Source organism: Eschrichtius robustus, chromosome 4 (assembly GCF_028021215.1).
Source record: "Eschrichtius robustus isolate mEscRob2 chromosome 4, mEscRob2.pri, whole genome shotgun sequence".
Lineage (NCBI taxonomy): Eukaryota > Metazoa > Chordata > Mammalia > Artiodactyla > Eschrichtiidae > Eschrichtius > Eschrichtius robustus.
This window is the reverse complement of record NC_090827.1, coordinates 35898030-35916628: the sequence shown is the minus strand read 5'-3', so window position 1 is coordinate 35916628 and position 18599 is coordinate 35898030. Positions and strand designations below refer to the sequence as shown.

The window sequence follows — 18599 nt, the reverse complement described above, 5'->3', positions numbered from 1 at the left end:
CTGGGTAACTAGTTGGCACGGGGTCACACATTGAGTCTAGTGGTAGAGCCAGAACATGAATGAATGCAGGTCAAGCTAAACAGCCAGTGATCGAGAGACTGGAAGTTGGAGGCTCGAGTGCTTGATTGACGGTGGTTGTTTCTGAGATCTGTATCACCCCAGATTACTTCTGTGCAGTTAGACCTGAAGGATGGGATTAACGATCATGGTAATCTGTAGGTGGGTTCATCACTCTGTCTCCTTTCAAACCTCTGTAGCGGGACTTGGAGTTGGTTTCAGGATAGGAACAAGGAATGGAGTCTCATAGCCGTGACTTAATTTTGTAATTCCTTTGCATGTTGTGTATCAGTGTGATCTAGTATTTGGACTGCAGTTTATGGTCTTTGCAGGCATGAGAAACTTATCTTGAGCCCACTCTGAACTTCTCCCCGCCCCCTGTATTGTTTATCTTACTGGTTTTCCTTGTCTTTTGTAGGCGTATAGTTGCCCTATGTGGGCCCCACATTCTTACCTGTACCCTCTGCACCAGGCCTACCTGGCGGCCTGCAGGATGTACCCAAAGGTCCCCGTCCCTATGTATCCTCAAAACCCTTGGTTCCAAGAAGGCCCTTCCGCTCCGAATGAAAGCGACTGTACCTGTCCAGATGCTCACTTCCCCGGGCAGCCTGAGGCCAGTGTCAACGGTCAGATGCCACAGGCAGAGACTGGACCGCCGACGTTCTCTTCAGCCCTGGTTATCCCTCCGTCTCAGGTGTCTGAAAGTCACGGACAGTTGTCTTATCAGGCCGACCTGGAATCTGAAAACTCTGGGCAGCTTCTTCACGCTGAATATGAAGAGTCGCTGAGCGGCAAGAACATGTTCCCGCAGCCGTCTTTTGGGCCGAACCCATTCTTAGGCCCGGTTCCCATCGCACCTCCTTTCTTTCCTCACGTTTGGTATGGGTACCCTTTTCAGGGATTCATAGAAAATCCAGTAATGAGGCAGAATATTGTTCTGCCCTCTGATGAGAAGGGAGGATTGGATCTGCCCCTGGAAAATCTGGATCTTTCTAAAGAATGTGCTTCGGTTTCAGCAGCAGACGAGTTTCCCGAGGCTGGAGGTGAAGGCACCCGTCCTCTCCCTGAAGCCAGTGTGAGCGAGCACGAAGGCCAGGCGGAGCAGTCATCCCAGACACCTAAGGCAGATCTGGCACTGGCTCCCGTCCCTCCTGTAGCAGAGGGAAAGGCTCATCTTCCCGCTCAGATTCTAAACAGAGAGAGAGAAACTGTGCCTGTTGAACTTGAGCCTAAAAGGACCATTCCGAGTCTGAAAGAAAAACCAGAAAAAGTGAAAGATCCTAAGGCTGCTGCCGACGCGGTCAGTGGGGCCAGCTCTGTGGACAGCAGGGTGCCGAGACCAAAAGAAGAGAGCTCAGAGGATGAAAGCGAGGTGTCTGACATCCTGAGAAGTGGTCGGTCCAAGCAGTTCTATAATCAGACTTACGGAGGCAGGAAGTACAAAAGTGATTGGGGCTATTCTGGTAGGGGGGGCTACCCTCATGTGAGAGGGGAGGAGTCCTGGAAAGGGCAGCCAAGCAGGAGCCGAGATGAAGGTTATCAGTACCATCGGAATGCCAGAGGACGGCCCTACAGGGGGGATAGGAGGAGGTCAGGGGTGGGAGATGGCCATCGGGGACAGCACACTTGATGGTGTTGCGGCATTTTAGAGCAGAAGCCCTTTCTTAGGTGGAATGTTTCTGAAGTCTTTAAAAAAAATACATTAAAATAAAAACCCAAATTGGAACTCTCTCCTCCCCTCCCCCTTTACCCTCACTCTCATTCTGGACAAGAGATTTTGGATATGCGTTTAAGGGGGCAGGTGAATTCCTGGTGTTGCCATTTTTCTTCGTTCAAAATCTGTCTATTTATCGGGTGACTGCCCCCATAAAAAGTTAAGAAATAAGTTTGTTAAAGTATTTTTTATAAACAGCTTAATATAAAACATTATAGATTTAGTGTTTGATTTTTTTTCCTTATATAAGTTTAATTTTCAAATGTTGGAAATGTGTGCTTTATAGTGTTTACTAAAGTGACAAAATACATCATTTGACACACTAGAGATTCCAAAACATAACATTGCACCAAATAGAAATGTATATTTTATTATGCAATGCCTTAGTCATAAACTGGGCTCAAACAATTCTTAGCCTAAAACACTGTTGTCTTTTGAAATGCTTCCAACCCAAAGGCCTTTCATCTCAATATCTGTCAAACTTGAATAATGTCTTCTCTTTAATATTACACATAAGGCAGCCTATTAACCTGTGTCTTAGAAATGTTGTATATAGTTCTTTTAATATTCATAGGGTATATTTTTGAATTTTGGTGAGTATTTGTTGAACTTGAGATTGCATACAAGAATAGATGTTTAAGAAATAATAGGAAATCTAATGAAATGGCTGTTCCCACCAAGAATTCTTAGCACTGGTGTAAATATCATGGTGCCTACTCGAAAGAAATGTAGATGCTATGCATTTTGAAAATAATCTGCATCTGTTAAAACTGCAGAAGTTTTTTAATGCCACTTTAACACTAATGCACTGACAGATTTAAATATTTTGTGAGAAGAAATGTTAAAAATTTTTAGCTTGACAGGTTATTCTATAGAGTTACTGTGTTTCATTTTTCCCTTTGCACCACACTCAGTTATGTGTACCACTTTACATTTGCATGTTCAATTTGTCACGGCTGGAACTATTGTACAAAAAAGGATGATTGTGACTTTGAGTTCTTTTCTAGAGGATGCTGCTAGACAGTGGATTTGTTTGCATTTAATAGCTCGTCACCCCTTTGGTCACACGTCTCTGATTCTGCTTCCTTCCAGTCTCTTGCAGTATTCGCTGTACTTTCCCTTTGCATGTTGCACTCTGTTCCCATTTGGAGATGTGATTCTCTGAATTAACACAGTATTCATTCATCTGTGTTACTATGTAAAAATAACTGTAGCTTATATTTCTTATTTGTACATACCAATGTGAAGTTCAACCCTTTTTTATGTTCTGCTTTGATCAGGAAGTTTTGAGTGCTATGCAAATAATGTAGTAATTTCTCTTTGCATGCCATGTGTAATATACCTAGCCAAGAGTAGATTTTTTTTAAAGCAATTACTTTAAAAGCAAATACAATTCACTTGAATTTGACAAACTGAAGCAGATGAGTTTTCTGGGTTCTCTGATAACCTATGGGAATGTTTGGGTGCCAGCTAGGCTCAGTGAATCTCCACTGTACTGTAATAATGGTTATTTACCTCTGTGTTGTTTTAATTACCTAATGTCTTTGTAACTGCTGATTTGAGTAGTGATTAGTGTGTAGATGTTTTGTAACATAGGATTTTAGAGAGCACTTTGAAAGATAACATTTTATTATGATGGTGCTAGGTAAAAATTTGTAAAGACTGGGATGGTTGTGTGGAAAAGAAAAAAATTCTTGAGAGAACCTGTTGAAAGGAATTTCTGTTGTCACCTTCTGAGCTAGAACAACTGGGGAAGGTACTGCTTAAGCAATTTTTTTCTTAGTTAACGTCAACAGTTGTTACGGAATGAGAAGATGAGAGGGTCCTCCACTTTCAGCTCATGCTTGTATATGTAGGATTAGCTTACCTGATAATTTTAATGAAAATTACATTAGATATAATGACCAGATTTAAAAGTTCAATGTCAGTTTGATCTCAGGAGTCCAAAAGAAATCGCTATTTCCTGTGTCCTTTGTTTTATTGACTGGGATTTGATCGTCCCAGTTTCTTCTCGAAATGTTTAAAAATTGGATAGGAAAGAATACTGTTGATTTCTTCATTGTCACTCTGTCTTACCTCAGTTGAGTAACAGAATACTCTGTAGTTCCTGAAGGAAATGCCGATTTGCTTCCTGTTTCCCATACTTACCTCCAGGACATGATGGAAACAGTGCTGAAAGAGAACTTTAGCAGTTGGTACTTTACTCAGTGACCTCTGGAATAAGAATAAAAGAACTCTGACTTTTGATTATTAGTTTTAAAATTGTCTTTACGTGAAGGTCAGTTTTGTTTTTTTCCTTTAGGTTTGTTATCAATGTATTAGTCCAGGGGTTTTGCCTTATGCTGAGGTCACACTAGGGCCAAGCAAGCTTTTGTCCTCCTTCGTTTTAACTGAGTCATATGGTATGTTGACATGAGATAAAATGTTTCAGAGAAAAGCAAAAGCTTAGAAGTGAGAATCATTTGTATTTTGAGTTGGAAATTATGGAACTTACTCTATTATGATACACATTTTGAAGAACAAATGTTTAGAATGACCAAAGCTCACCTGTTCTTTTCGTTTTAGTTGCTTTTGCTAAACTTGATTCCAGCCCCTTTCCTTTTTAGCATTGTGTATATTTCTCTTCTTCAGTTCCTCTCAGATAAATCTTCAATTCTTGCTCCACGTACCCGTTGGTGGCAGGATGCTAGCATCTGTGTAGTCCTCGTCCTGTTTCCTGGTAACCCGTATGTTCATTTTCATGGCTGACCTAAGCTCAGACCCTGCCTTGGCCTGGCAGGAGTAGGTTTTCCCTACTGATACATTATCGTATTTGATGCAGACTGTATATATTCTTGCAGTGTGTTTCCTTTGTGACTCAAGGTTGAATAATGCCTGTGAACTGCAAACTTGCTTATGATTGACTTGGTGCAATAAAGTTCCTTTCTAACCATTTCTGGTTTAGAAGACATTCAGCCATCCTAGAAACTAGCAATATTTATTTATGCCTCATTTATTTTACCTTAGTCTTTCACTTATGGGTACTAAGCAAGGTCCATTTTAGTGTAGCTGAAGAGACTACATATTTGCATATTTGGCTACACTATTTCTGTTTACTGTATTTTGCTTCCTATTTAATGTCTAAATGCTATTGTGTCGTTTCCAATCTTAATGGCTCAGTTCCAGTATATCAGTTTCAAAGAACTAAGGTTTTGCTACTAGTGGCAGCCACTTACTCTCCCACTAATTGGGATTTCCCACTAATTTAGGTTTTCTTCTTCCCTGAAATACAAATTTTAGAAAAATCCTACAAGAGGGGTGGGTGCATGTCTTAATGCTGGGAAACAGCGACTTTGGGGTTGAATTTACTTGAATGGATTAAAAATTGCATTGTTACAGAGCTAGAAAAAAATTTATGTATGGAAAATGATAATAGCCTTACACTGAGTACAAATAATACTTAAAGCATGTGAAGATGTGATCATTTGTGATGTTACTTGTAAAAAAAAAATATATATACATCTTTTGAAGTGTTGAAAAGAAAATAGTACTTTATATTCTTTATCATATCACTTTTTGTAAGTGTTGAATATATTCCTGTTTATTTTTCTATGTTCTGTTTTGTAGCCTTAAGAAGTGTTTCAAACATATCTGAATGTATAAAATAAGAGTAAATGCCCTTCATGATGTGATGCTGCATTATATAATAAAACTGTGTGCATATATTAAATTTTGTCTCGATTCTGCTTGTGATTCTTTGGTGCTAGGGCTTTAACCAAGTAATATAGCATGTAAATCTTAAGAGGAGTTTAAGTAAACTCCTAAAATTAAGAGTTGTTTGCCCTGGTTCTTATCCAGTCAGAAAGTCTAGTGTGTGTGCAATTAAATACCACCCGGGATTTATAATCTATGGGGTAAGTGCTGTTCTTTTCCCTACGTTACATATATAGTAAAACGGGTCACGCAACTAGTAAGTGGTAGAATTTGGATTTGAACCTAGCTCTGAGTGGTTTGAGAGCTAGTCCTATCATTTTTCTCAGCAGTCATTAAATGAAATGGGGATGTGCAGAATATCTAAGAATAATTTATAGATTAAATGACTCAGTTTTTTTAAGTTAGATAAAACACTTTGAAAGTTTTATTTGAAAACTGAGGTAGCAAGTATACTTAAGTACTTTGAAAACCCAAGTTTCTTAAGGCTGTATTTCTTCATTAAGTCGCCTAAGAATATTGCTAGTCAATACTCATTGAACCTACTATGGACTTTCTCATCTTAAGAGTGGCTTTCTCAGGAAGCAGAGCCTAAAACAAAGGCTTCATTCAGCACAGGGTTTGAGAGAGAGGTGACTTAGGTGCAGGGGCAGCAAGCTGGGAAGGGGGATCCCAAGTCCTATAGGCCAGTTGCTTGGGGCTGCCTGAGAAGGTGAGTGAACTATCATCACAGAACCTTGGAGGGATCAGAGGGAGAAAGGACGGAGGAAAAGGGGGAAGCGTTTCTCTGTTAGCTGTGTTGAGTGCCAGCACCTCTTCCCACAGAGTTGATTGGGAAGAAAGCAAGGAAGATATCTGTTGATGCTGGTTGAAGCCCTTGCAGAACTGCTCACTCGATGTGGATGGATAAGAAGGTGAGACCTGCTGACCAGCGGGCCACAAGAAGTGTCCCGTGCCGGGTTTCTCTAAAAGTTTCCAGAGAAAAGCAGAATGGTCTGCTTTTCATTTTGAGTATATCATCTATCTGTTTTACTTTCACTTGTTGACTCTTAAGTGCAGGACTAGGGAATGATATGAGGATGTAAATAAACTGCAAAAGAGAAAGTAAACACAACTTCCCTTCACAGACCATAATTTATAAGCTCTTCCGAAAGTGAATCGTGCACTCAGAATAGTGAAGCTACAGTTGTTGGTATGAACATCAAGTTAAAGAGTTTTCTACATTGATCCTCCGAGTTCAAAAAATTCTGTGTAGTAAGCTAGTTTCATTTTTTAAAAATAAATTTATCTTTGGCTACGTTGGGTGTTCATTGCTGCGCGTGGGCTTTCTCTCGTTGCGGTGAGCAGGGTCTACTCTTCGTTGCGGTGCACAGGCTTTTTCATTGCGGTGGCTTCCCTTGTGGAGCACGGGCTCTAGGAGTGCAGGCTTCAGTAGTTGCGGCGCATGGGCTTATTAGTTGCTCCACGGCACGTGGGATCTTCCTCGACCAGGGCTCCAATCCGTGTCCCCTGCGTTGGCAGGTGGATTCTTAACTACTGCGCCACCAGGGAAGTCCACTAGTTTCTTTTACGTGAAAACCTTGGTTTTGGATTAAACGCCTTCAGGTGGAGTAAGAAAGTAATGCTATGCCTATCTAGGGACGTGCCTGTTACTGTGTAACTTAGTTCTTTGCAATTTTCTAAGATATATTCAGAAATCAGGGGCCAAAAATGGAGACCAGAAACCAGAGGGCACAGACATGAAGTGACACTAATGCTCTGCTCCACGAGAAGGGACAGATAGATGGTCATGGTTGCCAGTCTCATTAGCTGAAAACTTGCAGATACGGGAGACAGACAGACTTGGGCACATGCAGGGTTGGGAGCTGGAACTATCCACTACAATCTGCCTATATTATCCTTTCCTCTCACTAAGCTCTTCAGTGCGCATGCTGACTTGTCTCTGACCTGTGTTCTGGTTCACATGGATTTTCTCACCATTTTTATCATTATAGGTGCTCCTTTCCCTGGGGGCTGCCTCCTTCATGTAGCCCCTCTGACTCTCCCACCCAGAACTACGTCTCTTCTGAACCACGTGGCGCTCATAATACACCAGGCGCTGGGGGTGAGGGATTGACATGCGTATCTAAATGAATGAGTGAAATGATAGAACTAAGTAGTTATCCAGTCTTCCTACAGAAACACAGAACCTCTATGGCGAGTAGATTCATTCCTTCAATACAGTAGGCAAACTACATGCCAGACACCAAACTGCACATTGAATCTGTAAGCAAGAGAGAAAGCACTGGACGACTTCAAGATGCTATGGTGTAAAATTAGGTTAACTTAAATTACATAGATAACACTTTTTGTAACGACTGCTGCACACTAGGTTGACTATAAACAGTTATATGTACAAAATTTCAATTCAAAAGGTAATGGGTGTATAATATATGTCTCCTTTATTCCCTGTTCTTAACCATCAAGTTATCCTTCCCAAAGCATTAACTTTGAGTATCCTTCTGTGTATTTTAGTATTTTGTATATTTTCATATAAACAGTGGTGTATTATAACAAATTATGTTGCACCATGCTTTTTTGCTTAGAGATTTTCTCTAATCAGGATATACTGAGCAGTCTCATTCTTTTCAATAGCTAACATCTGCATTGATGTATTTGAGTTGGTAACAGATTTTATAAAAAAACCCTTTTCCTTGTGTTAACAATTTTGTCCTTTTCTACTGCTATACAAAATTTTAAGTAACATGTAAATCTGTTTTAAAATTTTCATTTACATGAAAAATAATACAATTGATACATATTTTATCAGCAATAAGTAGAAAGAACTGTGCTCTTATAATACAAATATTTTAAGGATATAATACAGAATCAGTAAATAAAAATAGCTTTTATCTTATTTTATTCAATACATTTGAAATAATGACTCACAAATTTAACCTATCTTTAAAAATAGGCAATACTTATTTTAGTATAATCCCATATATGTACAAAACAAACTCTTTACATATTCACAGTTAAGTGCACAGAAAAAAAGCATGAAAGGATATATATTATTAAACATAAACACTGGTAACATTTGGGAGGGTAAAATAAAGGGAAATCGTAACTCTATTCCATATATCTCTGTAATATTTGAAAATTTCACAATAAACATGTATTTATGGATTACTCAGACAAAGCAATATTTTTAAAAGGCCTAATGGGGCTTAGTTAAACCATACGTTCTATCCACTCTTTGCATATTAATTAAAGCTTCTATCGTTTCAAGAAGCTCTAAATTTCGTTTAATAATTTCTAATTTTCCTAAACTCTTTTCCTCACTTGTAGTATAAGTTAGTTCCAGCTCAGCGCATTAGGCAGAAGTATAATTGAAAGTGGTTTCACACTACAGGTATCCCACTGTTCAAGAAATTTGGATAAGTCTTTAGAACTCCTGCTACACACTATCCAAAACTAAGAAAAAAAGCCAAATAGGTAATATCCTTTATATCCAGACCTGGAAATGAATATATTTGGTACCAAGGGGTACTCTGTATTGCTATCTGGGGACCGCTTTGCGTTAATGTTGCCTTTAGGTAAGTGGCTCACAGTCCTTGGCTGCCCATCAGAAATCTGTGGAAGTTTAAAAATACACAGATGCGTAGGCTTAGGGACCAACTCTAAAGATTTTGAACCTGTACTGTATTTTTAAGGGAAACAAATATTCTTTAAAATGCTTTTTCTAAAATCTTAATCAGTGATTACATAAAGGTATGTTTGTTTGTAGAATGACATTACCTTGAGAATAACTACAGAATATAGAATCTTATGAAATGCTACATCTAATTCAGAGTAAAGTTAGGATTTTTTTTTTGGGGGGGGGGCGGGTTGAAATGATTGTTTTGCTAAAGATATTCAAAAGCACCAAAAACATTGTCAACAATGCTTAAGTTGGTAATAGTCTTTTCCCAGCAGTGGTGTTCTGTAGTAGATAATCTACCTTTGGAAGTCTAAACACACTTGACAATTTAATGCAAAGACTGAAAACAAATACATATAATCCTGATGTTTATTTATCAAATTTCATCAGTGGCGTCATTGACCGGTTTTTAAAATAAGTTTCATTATAGTGGCATACTTGGCAAACCATGTAAGTACAGAAACTTTTTTCAAGATTTTTAAAAGGGGGCAACACTGCTCAGCATTTGGTACATGAATATACAATACACCAACTGAATATCTTCCCCATACATCATGAAAACTTGGAGGTAATTTGTATAGCCTGAAATGTCTTCGTATTAGAATGTTATGCACAAAAAGGGCCTTATCATCAAGAACAGAAAAGTGGCATTTGCCGTATTCAGACTACAATTTAAAACACAACTGGCTTTATGTTACAGTAAGTAAATTTTACTTCAATCTCCAGAGCATGTGGGGCATAAAACCTGATCTAAGTTTTATTCGACAAAAATCCCAGTAAATGTTTCTTTTAATAAATGGCTTATCAATATTCTCAGATTCACTCTAATCATCCAAGAAAAAGTAGTTTCCACTCTTCTTTTGTTCTACATCCTAAAAAATAAAATAGAGAAGCAACAAAAATCAACACCATTCTCCTATATATGTAAGGGTAGGGTAGACTTTCACCTGCAGAATTTCTTAGCAGTGTTTGTAAGTGTCTATACAACCTCCTCTGCACTCACTGGCTGCTTCTGGATATGCCTGGTTCCACTACTTAAAGGCAAGATTACTACCTCTGCTACCCATCCCTACTGCCTGGACACCTTCCTGCTGCACACCTCACACAAAACTCCTTTACATAAAATACTTAAACAAATAAAATTTTGTTATATAAAATATTGTTTCCAGAAAAACTATTAAATTCCATTTTTATCACTTTAACTTTAAGCTTCTGGTAAAAAAGTAACACTGTCAGTTTGAGAACTGCCTATTACACAAGAAGTATATAAAAATAATTTTTCCCAGCACTGTCTACAGACTGGCCAGTAATGATCCATCTACCTGCTTGCCTAGCTGCTTGCTCCCTTATTCGGATTGAGGTATGACTGTCTAGGATGAGTGGATATAGAGAAAATGGTAAGTGTACCTGGGGACTGAACTAAGTCTCTACCCAAGAGAACTACAACACAAAGTGTTTGTAATGCTTCAGAAGAAATTCTTATGAAAATTAAGCTGTGCATAATAAGTGTTCTAACATTTAGTTCCTGTCTTCTGCTTAATATGCTTTTCAAAACTGAGAAAACTCTTCAAATTTAATTTAAAACTTGCCATTTCATTATCCTGGCCAGAGAGTAAACATTTATAAACAAAATATATAGTGAAGGCTAAAGGCATCCAGATATTATGTTAGGTGCTTAAGAATACATGATGTGCACCATGTCTCTGCCTTCTAAGAGGTCACGTTTTAGTAGCGAAGCTAGAGAAGTACAAATATGAAAGGACAGGTACGTGTTAACATACTTCTAAAGCTTCTAAGTATTAAGGACGATGGCTAGAGGGCCATGAAATGTAAGCAGCATTTTAAAGAGGCATTGCAGGGATACCAGAAACACATAAATGCTTTTTTAGCATTCATTTTTCTTTTTTGAGCAATGAAGAAATGACTGCCTTCTAAAAACCATATTTCACAGACTACATCAAGTGTAGGGTACAAAATTATTTTACATACTACAAAGAAAAAAAAAAAAACCACTGCCAATTTAACTGACAAAATGTTTTTTCATTATTTAGAATTTAATGCTCATTGAAGAAGTTTGTTTAGACTCTTAAAATATGCATTTTAATCATGTGTTGCTCTTCTGCGTGCACAAAATGTGTAAGAAATATTAAGGTATTTGTAAAAACTTCTGTTTCAAGTGTAATCTTTCTGAAGACATTAAATGGCAAACTCAACACAAGCAGTACAACAATGGGTGCAACTCATAAACAGACAATGCAGCAATGGCAGCTACATCACAATTGCTGCCTATCAGACTGAAGTATGCCATCAGATACTAAAATGTGAAAAACATGAATCTTAGAATTAATGAAATGACATAAGATTTTAGTGACACAGCCTTCAATTTAAAACATGCTTTTCCATTATTTACGCTGAGAAGTTATCCGTGATTTAAGGTAATTTTTCTACATACCTTAATCGAATTGAGTTTGTTTATTCTTGGCCTATAGTTGTTTGGATCTCTTCTGAATGTAATTTCAAGCTGAGACAAAAATTTATTCATGCCAGCCAAAAGGGTTTGAGGACTAGAGGAAAAATAAAATCTATCAGTTGTGACTGAATTTTACCCCCCCAGTTTAATTACTTTTTTAGGAGGAAGAGTATTACGAATCACTGTTCCCTCTAATTCCCCAATCAAAAGTCATCTGGATAATAGTATAGTCACAGTACATTATAAAGTCTATATTCAGAAATGTCTTTGCTTGGACTATGTAGTTTGTTTGGCTATATTTTTATGCAAAACAAACACAGTTTAAAGTGTTTCTGATCTGGAAAAACAGTCAGTGAGAAGTACTGCTTTGGAAAAATTATTTGATTGAAGAATTTCAAATCTAAGATTTTTAGGGGAGAAGAGAATTTAACAGAAAAGGTAATATTTATGTTAGAAATTTGGCACAAAGCAATATGTACAACATAATGGTGTTTAGTAATAACACCTTTTAAAACTTCTATACTTTATTCGTCTTTTCTCACCCAAACTAGTTCTTGAATCATGTTAAGTCATATCATACATGTGGAACATTTTAAGCATTTTGTAAATACAAAGGGAGGATCACTATTTGAATCGCTTTATATAGTCTAAGAAATTTCCCTAACTCTCAAAGAAGTTGTGTTATTTTCACAGTAATTGATACATAAATTTTAAATAGAAAAAAAAAAAAAAAAAAGGAATTCTAGTAAGTTTAGTACTTCTATTCCTTGGATGTATTCAAATAGCAAATCCATTCCTCCCTAAACCAGGAAACATTATGTTGGAATCACATGAACTTGCTGTTTTTACAGGTCAAATGGCTGAATATCAGGAATTTCATACAGTTCAACCCAATAAGGTTTCAGCACTAAAAGTGTAAAAAATTTCTCATAAAAAAAATTTCTCATAAACTAATGTGAAAGTTCTTTATATTACAAGTACTCTCAATCAAGCCAATAAGGAAAAAAGGGGACGGAGGAGGTAAAATCATTCATTTTTAACTCTGCTGTACATTAATACCAGATATTTGGGGTGCAGTGAGCTTTACCACTAGAGGTGTAAATTGGGCAAATCATGCATCCAAATAATGAAACAGACAAAACTGAACCTGAAAGAAAAGGTGAGGGGCCCAAAGCTCCGCATGCTTATTCCCCTGGGTCAGGAGTTCTATACCGTAGTCTAAAAACCGCTATTCTACCCAGGGCCATCCAGTACCGAATATGAATAATCTTGGGAGTTACAAAATCATTTCTAGAATTTCTGGTTATCTCTTTCCTTATTAAAAATTAAAACAGTATGACTTATGTCTATATGTTGATTGGAAAATTTAAAATAATCTTCTGGGGAGATCCAAGATGGCAGAGAGTAGGTGGACGTGGAGTTGATCTCTCTCCACGGATGCACCAGGAATACATCTATAGATGCAACAATTCTCACAGAACACCAGCCGAAAACTAGCAGAAGACCTTGGACACCGAAAAGGAGTATAAAGATCCCTGTATAACTGGGTAGGATGGAAAAAAAGAAGGGAGGAGAAGAGGAAGCCGGATGGGACCGCCCCCTGGGGCGGGGGAACTGAAGCAGAGGAGAGATTCTCGAATTTGGGGAAACCTCCTCTCTGACGGGGAAATCGATTGGGACAGAAGGGAAGCATCTCAGGCTGTTGGAAGAGGGTGAAGCTGCTGATCCGTAGCAGACAGGACAGAGTAAGAAATACACAGATGGCCCGTAGAATGGCCCTACGTGACCCAGACTGGGATGTGTGTTCACAGGTGTGCAAGGGGGCTGAGAGCTGGTGTGTGGGGATTGGAGAACAGGCCCAGAGTGAAAAGTGCTGTTGGCTGTGGGAAGACGGACTGAGGGGACGGGAGGGAGGAAATCTGCAGCAGGGAATGCCTATGGAGGAAGACTGGCTGCCATGGAAGCAGGGCACTATTGCTAAGTCCCACGCAGGCAGAGGAGACACTATTGTAACCTCTCTCTCCCCACATGTCACCGCCTGCCAATGACAATAAAAGAAGCCCGCTCAGGGCTGGCTCTTGCGTGCTGGCTGCTGAGACATAAAAAAGCCCCCTCAGAGCTGGCCCTCACGTGCCGGCTGCGGGGCAATTAAAAAAAACCACCACCACCCTCTCAGGGCTGGCCCTCACATGCCTGCTGCCGGGTACCAGAAAAACTCCAGCCAGGGTTGGCCCTCATGTGCCTTACGCTGGGTGCCGGAAAAGGCCCTCACTCAGGCCGTATCTCTTGCACCCATGGCCGACGGCTCCCCTGTGCATTTGGTGCCGCTGGGGCTCCAAATGCAGATCCAAGCAGTCATACCACCTCTGTACCCAGTCCTCACAGGGCCAGACCCAAGAGCTCCAAGGCAGCCTCAGGACCAGACTCCTGTGGGCGGACCACACGTAGAGGTGGGGATAAAACCAAAGCTTGAAGCCCAGGGACGGGGTGACTAAGGAAGAGGATGGAAAATCTTTCCACTGGCAGCACAAGCTGCAGATTAAATCCCCACGATCAGCTAGGAAGACCCTGCGTCTATGGAACATCTGAGTAGACAATGAGTGTTCCCACAAATGAAAACGGTCCAGCTCTGGCAGCTGTGGACTTTGGGGACAGCACACGTGGGAACTGGGCCACATTAGAGTCGGAGGGGTCCCCACAGGGCCCACAGCAGGTCCAGAGACCAGCCCAGAGGCAGAGGAGGGGCTCCTGGGGAGGCGGAGGGGGGCTGTGGCTCACAGTGTGTGCAAGGACCCTCACAGCGGAGACCCCAGGGAAACATAATTATTACTATTAATTTTATTGTTTTGATTCATTCTGTTGTTGGTTCTTCTTCTTTTTGGTTTGTTTTACTTTCTTTTTTTGTTTGTTGTTTTAGATTTTTATTTAGTCTTTTGGGATCTTTGTTTTATAACATATTTTTATCTTTTTTTGGTATGTATTTATATTTTTACTTTGCTTTTCTGTTGTTCTGTGTTCTTGTCCCGTATTTTTTGTCAATATATATTTTTTAATATTTCCATTTCTTCTTTGCTTTTCTGTTGTCCTGTGTTTTTCCCTTTTTATTTTACTATTTTTTAAATCATTTTTATAGGTTTGTTCAGTTTCCTTGCTTTATTCTTCAGTGGGCACACTGCTTTGCTTTTGTTTTTAGGTTATGTGTTTTTGTTAGTATTAATCCTAATTGTTTGATTTCATTTTTGAATTCTTCTATTTGTCTGGTTTTTCTCTTGCTTTTTTGTTTTATTTGACTGTTTTTCTTTTACATGTGTGTGTGTTTCCCTGTTTCTGGTTTTTTTTTTTTTTGGTTTGATTTTGTTTTTACCATTTCTCCAGGGTTTCGTTTGTCTTTTTTTTTTTTAAATACGTTTTCTATTTTATCTTTTTTATATTTCTGTTTCTACGCTGCTTCTCTGTTGTTGTCTTCTTTCCCCTTTTTCTTTGTTTTTTTTATATCATTTTTGTCAGTTTTGTTTCTTTGCTTCACTCTTCAGTTGGCACTCTGCTTTGGTTTTGGGTTCTTGTCAACTTTCTTCTTAATTGTTTGATTTCGTTCTTGGGTTCTTTTGTTTGTCTGGTTGTTCTCTTGCTATTTGATTTATTTGGTTCTGTTTTTGTTCCTTTTGTGTGTGTGCACGTTTCCTTGTTTCTGTTTCTGTTTGATTATACTTCTTACCTGTCTGGGGTTTTGCTAGTCTTTTTTTCTTTTTAAATCCCCTTTATTGCCAGGACGAGCAACTTGCGGGGTCTTGGTCCCTTGAGCAAAAGTCGGGCCTGAGGCTCTGGAGTGAGAGCACCAAGTCCAGGATGCTGGACCACTAGAGAATTCCCAACCCCAGGGAAGATTAATCTCTGAGAGCTCTCATGGAGGCCTCTATCTGAATCCAAGACCCGGCTCCACCCAACTGCCCCAGTGCTGGACGCCTCACACCAAACAACAAACAAGACAGGAACACAAACCCACCCATCAGCACACAGATTACCTAAAGTCATACTAAGCTCACAGACGCCCCAAAACATACCACCTGACACGGCCCTACTCATCAAAGGGAAAAGACTCAGCTTCACCCACTAGAACGCAGGCACCAGTCCCTCCCATCAGGAAGCCTACACAAGACACTGGACCAACCCCACCATCGGGCAGAGAACAGAAGCAAGAGGAACTATGACCCTGCAGCCTAGGGAAAGGAGACCTCAAATACTGTAAATTAGACAAAATGAGAAGACACAGAAGTATCTTACAGGCAAAGGAGCAAGATAAAAACCCACAAGACCAAATAAATGAAAAGGAAGTAGGCAAACTACCTAAAAAAGAATTCAGAGTAACGATAGTAAAGATGATCCAAATTGTTGGACACAGAATAGAGAAAATACAAGAAACATTTAACAAGGACCTAGAAGAACTAAGGAGCAAACAAACAGTAATGAATAACACAATAACTGAAATTAAAAACATTCTAGAAGCAATCAATAGCAGAATAACTGAGGCAGAAGAATGGATAAAAGAGCTGGAAGACAAAGTGGTGGAAATAACTGCCGAGGAGCAGAGTAAAGAAAAAAAGAATGAAAGGAAGACAATCTCAGAAACCTCTAGGACAACACTAAACGCACCAACATTTGAATTATAGGAGTGCCGGAAGAAGAAAAGAAAAAGGGTCTGAGAAAATATTTGAAGAGACTGTAGTTGAAAACTTCCCTACCATGGGAAAGGAAATAGTTACCCAACTCCAGGAAGCACAGAGTCCCATACAGGATAAACCCAAGGAGAAACACACCAAGACACACACTGATCAAACTAACAAAAATTAAATTCAAAGAAAAAATATTAAAAGCAGCAAGGGAAAACCAAAAAATAACATACAAAGGAATCCCCATAAGGTTATCAGCTGATTTTTCAGCAGAAACTCTACAGGCCAGAAGGGAGTGGTAGGATGGATATACTTAAAGTGATGAAAGAGTAAAACCTACAACCAAGATTATTCTACCCAGCAAGGATCTCATTCAGATTCGACAGAGAAGTCAAAAGCTTTACAGACAAGCAAATGTTAAGAGAATTCAGCACCACCAAACCAGCTTTACAACAAATGCTAAAGAAACTTTTCTAAGTGGGAAACAAAAGAGAAGAAAAAGACCCACAAAAACAAACCCAAAACAATTAAGAAAATGGTAATAGGAACATACATATCGATAACAACCTTGAATGTAAATGGATTAAACGCCCCAACCAAAAGACACAGACTGACTGAATAGATACAGAACAAGACCCATATTTATGCTGTCTAGAAGAGACCCACTTCAGACCTAGGGACACATACAGACTGAAAGTGAAGGGATGGAAAAAGATATTCCATACAAATGCAAATCAAAAGAAAGCTGGAGTAGCAATACTCGTATCAGATAAAAAAGACTTTAAAATAAAGACTGTTACAAGAGATAGGGAGGGACACCACATAATGATCAAAGGATCAATCCTAGAAGAAGATATAACAGATATAAGTGTTTATGCACCCAACATAGGAACACCTCAATACATAAGGCAGATGCTAACAACCATGAAAGGAGAAATCGACAGTAACACAATAATAGTAGGGGACTTTAACACCCTACTTATACCAACGGACAGATCATCCAAACAAAATAAATAAGGAAACATGAGCTTTAAATGACACATTAGACCAGATGGAGAAAAATGAGATTTATAGGTCATTCTATCCAAAAACAAAGGAATACACTTTCTTCTCAAGTGCACACGGAATGTTCTGCAGGATAGACCACATCTTGGGTCACAAATCAAGCCTTGGTAAATTTAAGAAAACTGAAATCGTATGAAGCATCTTTTCTGACCACAACGCTAGGAGACTAGATATCAATTACAGGAGAAAAAAAACTGTAAAAAATACGAACACATGGAAGCTAAACAATACGCCAGTAAACAACCAAGAGATCACTGAAGAAATCAAAGAGGAAATTAAAAAAATACCTAGAAACAAATGACAATGAAAGCATGATGACCCAAAACCTATGGGATGGAGCAAAAGCAGTTCTAAGAGGGAAGTTTATAGTAATACAATCCTACCTCAAGAAACAGGAAAAATCTCAAATAAACAACCTACCCTTACACCTAAAGCAATTAGAGAAAGAAGAACAAAAAAACCCAAAGTTAGCAGAAGTAAAGAAATCATCAAGATCAGATCAGAAATAAATGAAAAAGAAATGAAGGAAAGATCAATAAAACTAAAAGCTGGTTCTTTGAGAAGATAAACAAAACTGATAAACCATTAGCCAGACTCATCAGGAAAAAAGGGAGTAGACTCAAATCAACAGAATTAGAAGTGAAAAAGAAGTAACAACTGACACCACAGAAATACAAAGGATCATGAGAGACTACTACAAGCAACTATATGCCAATAAAACGGACAACCTGGAAGAAATGGACAAATTCTTAGAAAAGTACAACCTTTTAAGACTGAACCAGGAAGAAATAAATACACGAACAGACCAATCACAAGTCCTGATATTGAAACTGTGATTAAAAATCTTCCAACAAACAAAAGCCCAAGGCCAGATGGCTTCACAGGTGAATTCTATCAAACATTTAGAGAAGAGCTAACACCTATCCTTCTCAAACTCTTCCAAAATATAGCAGAGGGGGGAACACTCCCAAACTCATTGTATGAGGTCACCATCACCCTGATACCAAAACCAGACAAATATGTCACAAAACAAGAAAATTACAGGCCAATATCACTTATGAGCACAGATGCAAAAATCCTCAACAAAATACTAGCAAACAGAATCCAACAGCACACTAAAGGATCATACACCATGATCAAGTGGGGTTTATCTCAGGAATGCACGGATTCTTCCATATACACAAATCAATCAATGTGATACACCATATTAACAAAGTGAAGGATAAAAACCATATGATCATCTCAATAGACGCAGAA

General features: G+C 38.8%; 2 protein-coding genes across 4 annotated transcripts in view; one reads left to right on the top strand and one right to left on the bottom strand.

The window, feature by feature from the left end:
- The window catches only part of OTUD4 (OTU deubiquitinase 4), a 40755-nt gene extending 35493 nt beyond the window's left edge, over positions 1-5262 (top strand). Inside the window, exon 21 of the mRNA XM_068542566.1 lies at positions 476-5262. Coding sequence (XP_068398667.1) covers positions 476-1687 — 1212 coding nt within the window. The 3' untranslated portion in view covers positions 1688-5262. The remainder of the gene's footprint in view (positions 1-475) is intronic.
- Positions 5263-8469: 3207 nt separating this feature from the next.
- The window catches only part of ABCE1 (ATP binding cassette subfamily E member 1), a 35832-nt gene continuing 25702 nt past the window's right edge, over positions 8470-18599 (bottom strand). The window contains exons 17-18 of one of the 3 annotated variants that reach the window (XM_068542562.1): positions 11593-11704; positions 8470-10012 (exon numbers count right to left, since the gene is read on the bottom strand). In XM_068542562.1, the coding sequence (XP_068398663.1) occupies positions 9965-10012; positions 11593-11704 (160 nt within the window). In that variant the 3' untranslated portion in view covers positions 8470-9964. The remainder of the gene's footprint in view (positions 10013-11592; positions 11705-18599) is intronic. The other 2 variants (XM_068542560.1, XM_068542559.1) reach the window with 2 other exon arrangements.